The sequence below is a fragment of the Sciurus carolinensis genome, chromosome 7 (assembly GCF_902686445.1).
Source record: "Sciurus carolinensis chromosome 7, mSciCar1.2, whole genome shotgun sequence".
NCBI classification, from domain to species: Eukaryota; Metazoa; Chordata; class Mammalia; order Rodentia; family Sciuridae; genus Sciurus; species Sciurus carolinensis.
The window spans coordinates 22,591,511-22,605,050 of NC_062219.1; the positions used below are offsets into that span (position 1 = coordinate 22,591,511).

General features: G+C 37.3%; 1 protein-coding gene across 2 annotated transcripts in view; it reads right to left on the minus strand.

Moving 5' to 3' along the window:
* The window catches only part of Aig1 (androgen induced 1), a 244,053-nt gene that overhangs the window by 146,025 nt on the left and 84,488 nt on the right, over nucleotides 1-13,540 (minus strand). For both annotated transcript variants that reach the window (XM_047557714.1, XM_047557715.1), the window contains exon 3: nucleotides 8,401-8,502. In XM_047557714.1, the coding sequence (XP_047413670.1) occupies nucleotides 8,401-8,502 (102 nt within the window). The remainder of the gene's footprint in view (nucleotides 1-8,400; nucleotides 8,503-13,540) is intronic.

Consider the following 13,540-nt stretch of genomic DNA (forward strand, 5'->3'; position numbering starts at 1 on the left):
GAATGATCCGTCTGTGGCAGTGAAGAAGGAAGCCAGGACCTGTGACAGCACCCTCCCGCCACTTCCCCTCCCAGAAATATGAAGACCTAGAGGCACATGAATGGAAAACAGATGAACCAAGTTTACTTTGAAATATCTTTGGATTTAAGGATCAGGGTGGAAAGCATTTGCGTAAACCACACTTAGGGTTTTGCTGACCCTAACAGAACTCATAGACCTTTTGATGAACTAAATACCACTGCTGGGTCTGCTCATCTTTTAAACAAAGCAAGAAAAAAAGAGAGAGTGTAAGCTAAATAATAATATTAGCCTTGAATTCTACACATGCATGAAAAATCAGTTCCACAAAGAGATTTTGATGGCATGAATTTGACTTAAAAATTCATAGTCTATTTCACTAACATCCAGATATAATAAACCAACGTGCAGAGGTGCTTTTCAATAAAGTTGATTCAGTCTATTATTTACCTGACTTGTAGCTCTTAGATGTTCCACGGATGTGTTCTTTGGAACATAAGTTCGGGCTGTCTCAGACAGCAGTAGCAATATAATATGTACAAAAAGACACCCTGGAGGAAGAGGAGCCCATGCATGCAGGGTTTTGCTGCAGTGCAGCTGAGACTGCATGAATAAAATACAAGGTAGAAAAGAAGTCAAGAGTTTGGGGTTGCCTTCCCTTGTCAACTACTGTGAAGGGGAAGAGAGGAAGAGTAGGGGAAGAAAGAGAGCAAGAGACAAGATGCACATACAGTACTAATATTGATAAGATCAGTTCATCCACACAAAAACATTCACTGATTGTGCACTACGTGGAGGTGGTGCTGGAGAAGCATGAGATAACTCAGTGAAAGGAACAAAGATCCCGACCTTATGGATATGACAGTCTAGGAGAGGGACATGGACAACTGCACTCTGCTCTCCCACTGAGCTACATCCCCAGCCTTTGGTATTTTTAATTTCAAGGCAGGGTCTTGCTAAGTTGCTGAGGCTAGTCTCAAACTTGTGATCCTCCTGCCTCTGCCTCCAGAGGACCTGGGATTACAGGCCTGTGCCACTACAACCAGCTGATTCCAGGACATTTAAAAACTCCTTTGTCCTCTAGTCTCCCTCTTTCTCAGCTCTTTGTCCTGTATCCTCTCTTCTATGCCCCCTCTTCTTCTCACCCATGACATTGTTCCTTTCCCTTCCCTCTACCCGCCCCCCTCCCCCATCCTTCCCTCATCCCCATCCTGGTCTCCCCCCATCTCCCCATTCTCCCTCTAGTTTTCTTTGTCTCTCTATTTCACAAAATTATTGACAATCTACTCAAACACTAGCTTAAAAATACATTAAACATGTTGGGTTAAAATAAATAAAATGACTTAAAATGTGTTGGGTTGATATAAATAAAAAACAAAATTAAAAATAACTAAAATTGAATACATTTGTAACTGACTTAAATAGAATAATCAAAAAGTTTTATGTCAAAATTCAAATCTTCAAAATCTAATATAAGAGAACAGGACTTGGTTGAACAAACAATCCCAACTGAAATTTCACAGTGGAAGAAACTGACATCCGTCAACTCTGACCTACCACAGCTCACACGCAGAACAGCAGGCAGCATTTCTGAAAGGATCTGCCTCGGGTTGTGCAGCTCCTCTCCTGGTTCCTGATCTTTGGGGTCTTACTTGTTTTCTTTTGGAATTTTAGAAAGGGGTTCCTAAGACTTTTTTTTTTTTTTGCCTTTCTTTAGGTTTCTTTTATTTTGAAAACTGCCAGGTATCTCATGGTTACTTTAGAACTCTGTGTGGAAAACTGAGAAAGGCCAGTTTTTTTTTTTTTTTCCCTTATGAAATGTTTATGAGGTTTTCTTTCAACCAACAGCTTATTTCATGAAATATCCAATATTAGAGTGACCCAGACTCCATGGGTCATAAAGTGCACAATCTGTATAATCCAGAGCTGGAAACTGTCCACAGAGTCATGCCATCTACCAAAAACACGACTTCAGAGTTGAGCGCCTGCAAAACCAGAGATCATCCAAGTAGCATTTCATGTCTTCTCTTAGGGGAAAGACATATGTATAAAATCTTTCGTAATTACCAAATGTCAAAATAATATTGAACAGAATAAACAGTTGCCTAAATTAAGGTTCTCTTGAGAATTGGTTACATATAACAAGAACAACTGACAAATCAAGCAGGAAGAGAGGTGGGGCTTAATATTTTTTCTCCCCATAAATTACATGGGGAATGAACGACTCCTGCTGTGATTACAAGGATATGAAGATCTCATCTGCTTTAAGATCTGTGATAATAATAATAATATCTTAACCTTCTGCTGTGCTTTGCATTCTCACAGGACTTTATAAACATTAATTAGGTCTTCAATAAGCAGAAACATTCATTGTTGGTTTTCCTGATTTAGCATCACTGAAAGTCCATGCTCTTTCTAGAGTTTAGATGTTTATTTATTACTTTTAATGTATATTTACTCCACTAACAAGGCCTTAAAATTATAATCAGCAGAAGAGAAAGGTTCAGGGCTCTATTTCTACAACCAAGAAACAGGCCAGAATAACAATAGTACTTCTCTGCAGAATGAAAACAGCCCTTTGGGGACTACTCTGCTGGCTTGCAGAATTGTTTTCCTACTTATCTTTCTACATCTCAAACACACCCTTTCCATCCTTTAAAAGTCATCACGATTTATGTTTTTCTCATCCTGGGCCCCCACAATGCCTAGCAGGGTATTGTGCATATTGTAGGTTTTCAATAAATGTTTGCTAGATTGGATTACATTAAAGCCCAGCTTCCATGTATTGTAGGCCTTGCAAAACTCTATCTCCCACAACTGTTCATTGCCATTCTCAATATTGTTTAGAGCCTATTTGTTTGCTGATATCACCTCTTTTTTCCTTTTGTGTGACCATCAGTGCTTAAAGGATATGAAAGCAATTGTGACAGTCTTCTAAATATCAAAAGCAAATGCACAAACATCCTTTTAATTGTCAACACTTAGTGAATGCCTAATGGGAGTCATGTGCTATGTGGTTGGGAACACAAAGATAAATGGAGCTTCAAGGATAGAAAAATTTTGGGTTTTAGATATTGAACTGGTTACAATTAAATGTGCTATGTTTATATGTTTGGATTTTTAAGTGTAATGAATTAAAAGTCTGTTTTTTGGGTTTTTTTGGCTATTTTATTGGAGCCTGCAAAAAACTACTAGTTACACAACAAGGTTGTATATTTCCGTAACTCTATCCATTTCCTCTTCTCTTCTACAGATACGTTCTAGGATTGGTTATTGAAGGAAAAAAGTAGACAATAGAATGGAAGCCAAATGACACCTTCTTTGGTTATAATTGCTCTAACTTCTGGCAGTGCTAGTGTAAATTAAAACCAAAGTCCTGTGTATCTCAGATACAGTGAGTTTTCTTGGATTTGTCTGCCTGTTTTGGGTAGTTGTGCTATGAACTGGAGACTGAGCTGATGATGTTCTCTGAGATGGTGCCATGATTTTATACTCTGTCTCAGTTCTGTGGTTCTCACACTAGATCCCGAGAAGTTATGTTTAGCATCTTTAAACAGTGGATGTGATCCTGCACGTAAACAGCATAGTCTCTCTGGGTTTTCTTTTCTTTATAAAGATCTACACAGATAATGGCAATGCATTGTAAATTTTGAAAAATTGAAACTTTAGTGATGCCTCAATATCCCCCACAAATAGGCTATGAATATCTATCACCCATGCGATATGGCTGGTCCCTGCCATGAGTACCTTCTTTGTCCTCCCTCTGATTTAGAGACATTCAAACATTCAAACTCCCCTCCGTCCTGTCCCCTTTAAAAGCTTTAGCCTGTTTAATTGAACTTGCTCCTTGGAAGTTCCTCCCACATGGACCCTGCCTGGCCTGACTTGCCATACCTCCTGTCTCTAGAACCTGTGAGCATAAGTCCTTTGATTCCATATGACTCTCCCAGTGGGATTTCCACAGCTGTGTTGGAGTGTTGCTTAAAGATTCCAAAAAGGGAACTTAACCCCCATTTACAACACAGGCAGGCAAGCTTAGAGAGCCATAACTACTTACAGAAATATTGAGAAGTTACAAATTAAGCAAACAAAACACGCATTATCCTTCTACATTGTCAGATGTTTTTCACAAAAAAACTAGAAAAAATCATGATCGAATCAGTAGCAAAATGATGACATATTTATAAATTGAAAATATAAATATTAAAATATTTAATAAAATGTGAATACAAACATAAAATTTTTCTCTTGCCTTATTTTATCAAAATCACCAAATATGATTTTATAATAGAAATTATTACAAAATTTGAGCTCAGATAGTAATAATCTAAATGATCCATCAAAAAAAAATCATTATCAAACTGTCAACAATTTGAATGCTTAAATCAAAATATATACATTAAAATAAAAGTGAAACCTTTCAACTGAATTATTTTCATACATTTAAAAATATTTTCAAATTAAATATTCAAAATCATATTTTAGAATTAAAAGCACACACAGATTATAATTAATAATTACTAAAACTTTAAAATTGAAACAAAGCTGAAATTACTTAAAATCTGATGACACACTTTTTATAAGAATAAAGTAAATCATGATCCCAAGTTTAATGTTCATGTTTTAATTGGTAATTTTGTAAAGAATCAGCATCATGATCTATGCAAGTTGTATCTATAGTAACATACATACAAAATTGCAGTAATGTAAATTAATATTACAAAATATTCCTCAGTCTCCATGAACAACTTCTTTTTGTCAGTAATTCTGGAACCATGAATTGGAACATGAAGAAAAGCAAAGAAATAGCCATTCATCTCTGCTAGGAAACAAAATTCATTGTGAAAGAATCTACTGAGCTCATATTCCCTCAGAGGATTTGACATGTTAATTAATTTATCTTTTCTCTTTCCTAAATATTTGTGTCACTCAATTCCTCCTTATGTTTCTAAGTAGTGTTCATCTCCATGAGTAAGAACTTTAACCCATTAATGGTTCAAGAGAAAATCGAGACTGTCAAGTTCAAGTTCCAAAGGTTACATACATGCTTAATAGGTCATTTGTTTGAAACATCAAAAAATTAAGAACAAGAATCTACAACTTTGTGATTCATTCTCCAGCTTGAAGGTAATTCGTGCAGTGTAAGTATACAAACAGGGGCCAAATGTCCAGGATTGTACTTCTACTACACAAGACCTAACTGATTGTTCTCAGCTAAGACTCCAATGTCAGAATTATTTCACACTTGGTAAGCAGCTTCAGATATCTCCCTTTACTAGTTCATTCATTTAGGATAAGCAATAACTCAACATGGATCAAAGAGCTAGAAATTAAACCAGAAACCCTGCACATACTAGAAGAAAATGTTGGCCCACACACCAACATATTGGCTCAGGAACTGACTACATTAAAAAGATGCCTAAAGTGCAAGAAGTAAAATCAAGAATCATTAAATGGGATGGCATCAAACTTGGAAGTTTGTTCACAGCAAAGGAAACAAACAAGGAATGAAGAAAGCCTACAGAATGGGAGAAAATTTTTGCACCTCAGATAGGGTGTTAATTTCCAGGATATATAAAGAACTCAAAAAAACTTAACATCATGAAAACAAATAACCCAATTAATAAATGGGCAAAGGAACTGAACAGATATTTCTCAGAAGAATAAATACGAATGGTCAATAAATATATGAAAAAAAAGTTCAACATCTCCAGCAATTAGAGAAATGCAAATTAAAACTTCCCTGAGAGTCTATCTCACTCCCATCAGAATGATAATTATCAAGAATACAAGTAACAATAAATGTTGGCAAGGATGTGGGGGAAAAGGTATACTTATGCATTGCTGGTGGGACTGCAAACTGGGGCAACCACTTTGGAAAGCAGTATGTAGATTCCTCAAAAAACTAGGAAGAGAACCACCATTTGACCCAGCTATCCCACTCCTCTCTATATATATCCAAAGAATTTTAAATCAGCATACTACAGTGACATAGCCTCATCAATGTTTATAGCAGCTCAATTCATAATAGGTAAGCTATAGAACCAAACTTGATGCCCTTCAACAGATGAATGGATAAAGTAAATGTGGTGCATATACACACAATGGAATATTAGCCATAAAGAAGAATGACTTTATGATATTTGCTAGTAAATGGACCAATCTGAAGACTATCACACTAAGTGAAATAAGCCAGTCTCAAAAAGCCAAAGGTTGAATCTTTTTGCTAAGTGAAAGGTTACCCACAATAAAGGGCAGGAGGGGAAGAATAGATATTCGGTAGATTAGACAAAGGGAAATGAAGGGAAGGGAGAGGGTATAAGAAAAAGAAAGTGGAATTAACCTGAAATAATTTTCCTATATACATATTTAAATATACCATAGTGTATCTCACCATCATAAATACCCACAAAAGCGGGGTCACAATTAGAATGATATATTCCATGCTTATATAATCATATCAAAATGAATTCTATTGTCATGTATAACTAAAAAGAACAAGAAAAAGTACCTCTTTCACCAGTGCAACTTTTTTTTTCCAGTAATTCTGTAACCATGAATTGGAACATGAAGAAAAGTCAAGAAATTGTCAAGTGATGTATCAGATAGCTGAACTATGCTGCTTTGAAGACAAACTTCAAAATATCCTGAAGATGTTTCTCCTGGATTTTTTTGGGGTACAGTTGTAAAAGCCATATAAAGTAATAATTTCTAAGAATTAATTAATGTTTTGCTTGTTGAGATGAAAAATAAACTAGTAGAAAGAGCACATTCTAGGTCAGATAGGCCTTGGTTCAGATTCCATTTCTACCACCCTAAAATTATTAATTCGGGGCAAATTATAAAACTTCTTTGAGCCTCACTGTCTTCATTTGTAAATGAGATAGTAATTCCTTGTTCACAGTGTCAGTCTGAACATTCAATGGTGCAACCACCATAGAATGTGGGTACACAGAAAAGCCTCCAAAGATTGCAGCCATTGGTACTGATGAGAAAAGAATTGTGGAAACTGGCTGTACTGAACCCATTCGCCAATCTAGTACACATGTATTAATCCCACCATATGCCAAGCAACTGGGCACAGTGCTCCAAAATCAAAGGCTATTGTTTTGCACTAGGAGCCTAACATTTTATGGGGACAGAGATGTGCATAAGAGAGACAGGGAAGGGGCGCGCGAGCAAACTTTGTGAGGAAGTTAGGGGAGACTTCTTCAGGAAGATTGTAACCATGGCAGCAGGATGAGCCAGAGTCTACCAGGGAAGAACAAGAGAGGCACCTGGTACAGACTGCAAAGTCATGGGGTAACAGAAAGGCTTTTTTTTAAATTTTTAATTTTTTATTTTTTTTTTATTGACAGAAAGGCTTTTTACCTGACAAGAGTGAAACGTCGGAAAGGGGCAGAGTGACAGTATTGGGCCCCTTACGCAGTTAATTTGAACCCGTAAGAGCAGTTTGTAGATTTGAAATCAGCTCAGAGGTGCCAAGGTAATCTGTCAACAGTGTGGCTCCAACAGAACTCAAACAAAATTCTGGTTCACTGACACATGCCAATTTTGATGGGTTGGCCTAAGAAAGATGGTTCCAGCACCCTCGGTAGAGTAGTGTTTGTCAGTACACACCACTTTTCTTAAAAAGTACTGAAATTCGGTGCAGAAAGGAAATGGTTATTTTGGACCTAGGACTCATGATTTCTAGCTCTTCACTCCCCTATAATTTCTGTGATGGGTTGCCCTTTTCAAGAGGAACACCCTGGGACCTACTCTAAAAATTGCCGTAACTAAAACACATGTTTCTTAGCTAATAACCAAACAGGGCTCCATTCCGGAAGCTGAAAAGGAAAAAAATTTCTCTGCAGAAAATAGATCCTCACATTTTATAAAGTGGTGTGCAAACATTTCCAAGTAATAGGATTGAAACGAGTGGAGGGAACACCACAGCTAGAGCATCAGACAGAACGAGACCACATGGCAAGAAATGGCCAGGGCAAACAGGCCAGGAAGGGCAGGACTTGAGGAAGCAAACAAGCTCGACCCTCAGGACACCTCCAAGGGCAATAGCAGCCTTGCTGCTCCTCTGGGGGAAACTGTCCAAGCACGACAGTTGCTTCCAGCACAACCCCCCTGTTGTGAGGTGGAGCTGGAGCAGAGGACTGACAGCCATGTAGGTGGAAATCAATCTACTGCATCCTTGAGTTAATGGCGCAATTCCATGACAGGACATTTTTAGGTTTACATGCGGCATTCTTCTCTGAGAATCTCTCGTTATTATCTTCTGAGGTTTGATGGCTATTTAGGTCGATGCCATGGAACCTCTAAGATCAAAGACAGTCCTCGAATAGCTTTTATTTGGTAAAAGGAAGCCATTTGTTTTAATCCACTCACCATTCCATGATTCAGCCACCCTGGGATAAAGTTATCAAGCAACTTCGGGTATATCATCTCTCTGTCACAGGCATAGATGATCCAGAACACTGCTACGACAAACTGGAAAAAGGAAAAGAAAGCTTTTATTTTGAGTTCATTAGCTATCTGCAACATGCAATTTGTTGATTATCTATTGTTAAAAGAACCCAGCGGATTTGAAACCGAGAATCAGCCAGCTCATGGCTGTAGAGATGGTTCAGTTAGTGTGAGAGTTGGGTGCCTCCTCTCTCTCAGGTCTCCCAACTGTGTTCTCTCAGGCAGAGGAAGAGGGAGAGGAAAGAGGCCTGTTGTCAGGAATAGCACCATTTTGGGGCTAACCGAGCTGGTAAGATTGCTCTCAAGAGGGTTTAAGAGTTCACTGGTGGTTTTTCAGACCCCATTCCCCACTTTACAGAGTAAGCACACATTCAAGAAGCTGTAGCCTTCATCCCTTCCTTTTCCTTGAACCCATCATGTGTTTTAAATTAATCTTCGCCTTCTCAAGTTTCCATTCCACCACGAACAGCATTGAAACCGCTGCTTATAAAATGTCCCAAAGTCACAGTTCCAGCAAATGTATTAATTTATACAACCTCAGCAAGGGCTTTAGCTGCACTGAGAAGCAGGGTATGTGGAGGGTAAAGGAAGATTCCTGGTTCTCTTGGAATAACTAAGAAGTTCATCTGGGTTCCAGAAGTTTGTTTTGGCCCATTAGCAACATAATCATAGAAAGAGAGTAGAATACTAGATTTTTTTTTTTTTTTTTTTTTTTTTTTACTATTCTTTGAACTAATGGTGAGAAAAGAAGTTCAGATAAAGAAACAAGTGGCCCATGGTCTTAATCTTCAGCAGAGGATTTTAAAGAAAAAGTACATGCTTTTGTAAATGTCAAGAAACAGAGCATGGGAAAGATGGTGGAATGAGATTGTCATCATTAACCTAGGTACTTGTATGAGCACATGAATGGTGTGACTACATCATATACAACCAGAGAAATGAAGTCGTGCTCCATTCGTGTACAATGAATCAAAATACATTCTGCTGTCATGTATAACTAACTAGAACAAATTTAAAAAAATTTTTTTTAAATAGAGCATGGAAAAGAGATACAGTCTAGAGGCATCACAGTGTCTATAAAATGTTCTCAAAATAAAAAAAATACTGCAGAATAAAAATATGCAGCATGAATATTAAACAAAAAGTTTTTATTTCATCTTTGAGTCATTCATGCTCCCACATTTTATTAATACAAATAATAATATTATAATGCCATTTTTAATAATTTACTTAGTTACACCTGCAAGACTAATAATCACAAGGGTCCCAAAGTTCTCTCACTATGAGAGTTATGACATGGATACTCTTAGCCAAGACACAAAAAAAATCACCCTTCAAATCTAGGTGAGACAAAAGTTCATTGTTTCATAAAACATAATAGATGATCATCGTAATAGGTAACTATAGATCACACACATTGTTTTAATACCAGATTGGATACCCAGTTATTTACCTTGCTTTTTAGTCAACTATTTCACTGCAGTTAATAAATGCATGAGATTTTTTAAAAAGAAAAAAAAACCCTCCATTTTAGCTTAAAGATAACTACTATAACTTTTCAAGTATAATGAATAACTTCAATTATCAATAATTTTGAATATATACTGAAATATACTGAATATCCATTGTGACTGCATTCATAAGGTACATATTTGATAGTTACTTTAAATTTTTATTACATTACCTCTCAGCATAATCTCCTTAGAGCAGGCTGGAATATAAATTATTGTATTTTTCCTTGCAACAAATAGAGAAATTAAGGTTTTTCTTTTCACTTTAATAACATTTGTTTGTATATAAGTTTTCATATATCATAAATGGAATGGAACCTCAATATAATTTCACTGATTTTAATCCCACTAATTTGGGTGAAATGTAGAAAGAATCTACTATGCATTTAGTTTATTTCTATTCTGTAAAGAAAGCATTTGGTAGGGGAACACACACACACACACAATGTGTGACACTTAATTGTAAAGCATGTTAATTTTTTTTCCCTTGAATGACCTTGCAGTTGGTGGTCTGGATAGTTTGGTGAAGTCTGGATTACCAGAGATCAAGGTGGTGGTAAGGGCAGGCAGAGTCAGGGGAGTCAGGATCCTATGCACAGTAGGGAAGGGGAAAGAGCCTATAACAGGGGATAGAGGAAAGTAGGTATGATTTTAAAATACAGGAGTTCTGGGCAATATATAGAGTGGCTAAGATCAGAATAAAGGGAGACAAGAAGTTAGGGAATGACTGACAAGCAACACCCAGAAGAAGGAAAGGATTAGGACCCAGTTCTCTTCCCTCTTTAAAGTGAGAGGAAGCACTTTTCCTGCCAGTTGGAAACATGCTGAACACAGAATGATAGTGACCTGGGGCACTATTGTGGATAAAGTGCTAGGAGGTCAATAATATTTAAAGGAAGACTGTCATGAATCAAGATGGTACAACTGAGGTTTAAAGGGATGGTTTTGTAGAGGAACGAATAGGATATTGTCCAGAGCTATCATGAGATCTATGAAAAAGTGGATTTAGAAAGAGGATCCTGGGGTTTCCCAGTGCTGTGACTTGGGTAACTCTCATAGACAGAAGGTCTGAAATGAGGATGCTATAAAATTGGAAAGAACATCTTCCAGTGACCAACTGGTGCTTCTAAGCCATTAACGTGGGAAGGAGCAGTGTCATGACTTACACATCAATCATCTTCTAATGAAACACAGTGGACGTTTAACCAAAGATAGTCTTTCCTGTTTTCACTTTCTTCTTGCTGTATAGATTTGGCAACTCCAAGTGAAACCAGTCCATTAGGGCTGATTTGATGTCTCAATGCCAGGGTGCCCTACTACGCTCCACAGCAGTTCTACCCTTAGACCTGGACCCAGACTTTACAGTCTAGGTTCTCACAGTGTGGACCGTGAATCAGCAGCACCCATATCTGAGATTTTGTTCCTATATGCAGAAACCCAGGTCTCGCCCTGTTAGGTTCTGACCCTACATTTTAATAATATCCTGAAGGCATTCACATTTACATAAAAGTTTGAGATGTCTTGCTTTGTGGGGCCCCCTCCACCTTGCGCCTCCTGCCTTCCCATAGAGTGAGGAGATCCTAGGTTTGGAGGCTTGTCTACCCAGAACCTATATTCCTCCCCTTCTAGAGCACACCCAGGTAACCACGACTCTGGAATTCCCTCCGTAAATACACACAGGTATGACTCATGGGGATATGGGCCTCCTCCCCTGGTCTGAACCCAGGGTGGACTTTGCAATAAATGTGTGTTTACCTTGATCTGAAAGGGGGTAAAGACATGTCTGTTTCTGTAGGACAAGCACCAAAGTTTCATGAAGCATGAAACCATTCAGTCCTGTGGAGCCTTTGGTGGAAATCCTTTCACCTCTGCTGCATAACACCATTCATTCATGAGAGTGAAATTCCATCCTATTTCCTGCCCACTCCTCCACACAAAACTGGGAGATTATATTGTCCTTGCAGCAGGGCAGAATCCTGGAGCCATGTTAGAATGCTGCTCACACAGACTCCTACCCTGTTCTTCTTTCCACCATTGTTTTGACTATTTTAAGTCCTTTCCAGTTCCATTTAAATTTCAGAATCTCAGTTTGTTAGTTTCTACAAATATCCCGAAAGAATTCTCATTGCCACCGTTTGAGCACTGATGTCTTAACATGGAATCTTCCAACCCATGCACATAAATACATCTCCCTTTACCGAGGCCACCTTTTAATTTCTCTCAGCAAGTTTATAGTTTTCAGTGTACAGATATTCACATAATTTGTTGAATCCATTCCTAAATATTTCATGTTTTGTGATGTTATTGTACATCATCATATTACATTTTGGACATTCTTTTTTGCTTGACTATAAAAATACAGCATGTTTAAGAATATTGACTTTTTTTTTACTTTTGCTAAATTCACTTAGTAGTTCTAGTAGCTATTTTGGATTTCAGTTCTACATAATAAGCAAATAAGGACAGTTTTCCTTCTTTTACAATTTGCATGTCTTTTACTTCTCTTTACTTTTGAATTGTGCTACCTATGGCCTTTAACACAATGTTCAATAGAGTGATCTAGAATGAGCATCCTTGCCTCCTTCCCTATTATAGGGAAAGTATTCAGTCTTTCAACACTGAAGTTATTTCAAACTTGAGCTAATATCATAGCTGCATATTTTTCTTTGGTGCCTCTTATCAAGTTGAGGAAGACCTCTTCTGTTTTTAATTTACTCGGGAGGTATAGCTATACACACACATATATATACATTTATCATAAGTGCTAAATTTTTTCAGATAGCTTTAATGCCTATCTTGAGATGATCATATATTTTTTCTTCCTTACTCTGTTAATGTGAAGAATGATATCAACTTACTCTGAATGTCAAGACAACCTTTCATTTCTGATCATCACATATTATAATTTATGTATGCATGCTGCTCGATTTGATTTGCTATTTTGTTAAGGGTTTTTTTTTCTCCTCTATTCATGAAGTATACTGATCTATAATTTTCTTTTCTCATGATGTCCTCATCTGATTTTGGTAACTGGAAATTGCTGACATCAAAAAGCGAGTTGAGAGTGTTTCCTCTCTTTTCTGAAGGACTCTGTGTAAAAACAGTATTGTTTATTTCTTATCCAAGTGATAGGCATATCTAGTAAATCTCTTGCAAGTTTTCTTGCAGGCAAATTTAATCATGAAGTCATTTTCTTTAATGAAAATAGGACTATTCAAGCTTTCTAATTGTTCTAAATTGATTTTAGTAAATTTCATCTTTTGTGAATTCCTCCTTTTTTTTCTGTTTTTGTTCATTTTATTTTTGGTTTTGGTGCCAGGGAATGACCAGGGGCCTTGGACACACTAAGGAGGTGCTCTAATACTGAGTTGCATCTCCAGCCCTCATCTAAGTTTTTAAATTTATAAAGTTGTTCTTAATATTTCACTATGGAAATTGACAAGTGCTATAAATCAGGTATGGTCCCCCGGAGGAGTCAGCTGTTAAAACATTTACTAGTATAACGCTCTTGGGAGCTACTTTCTATTCACCGTGAGTGGCCATTCATGGCA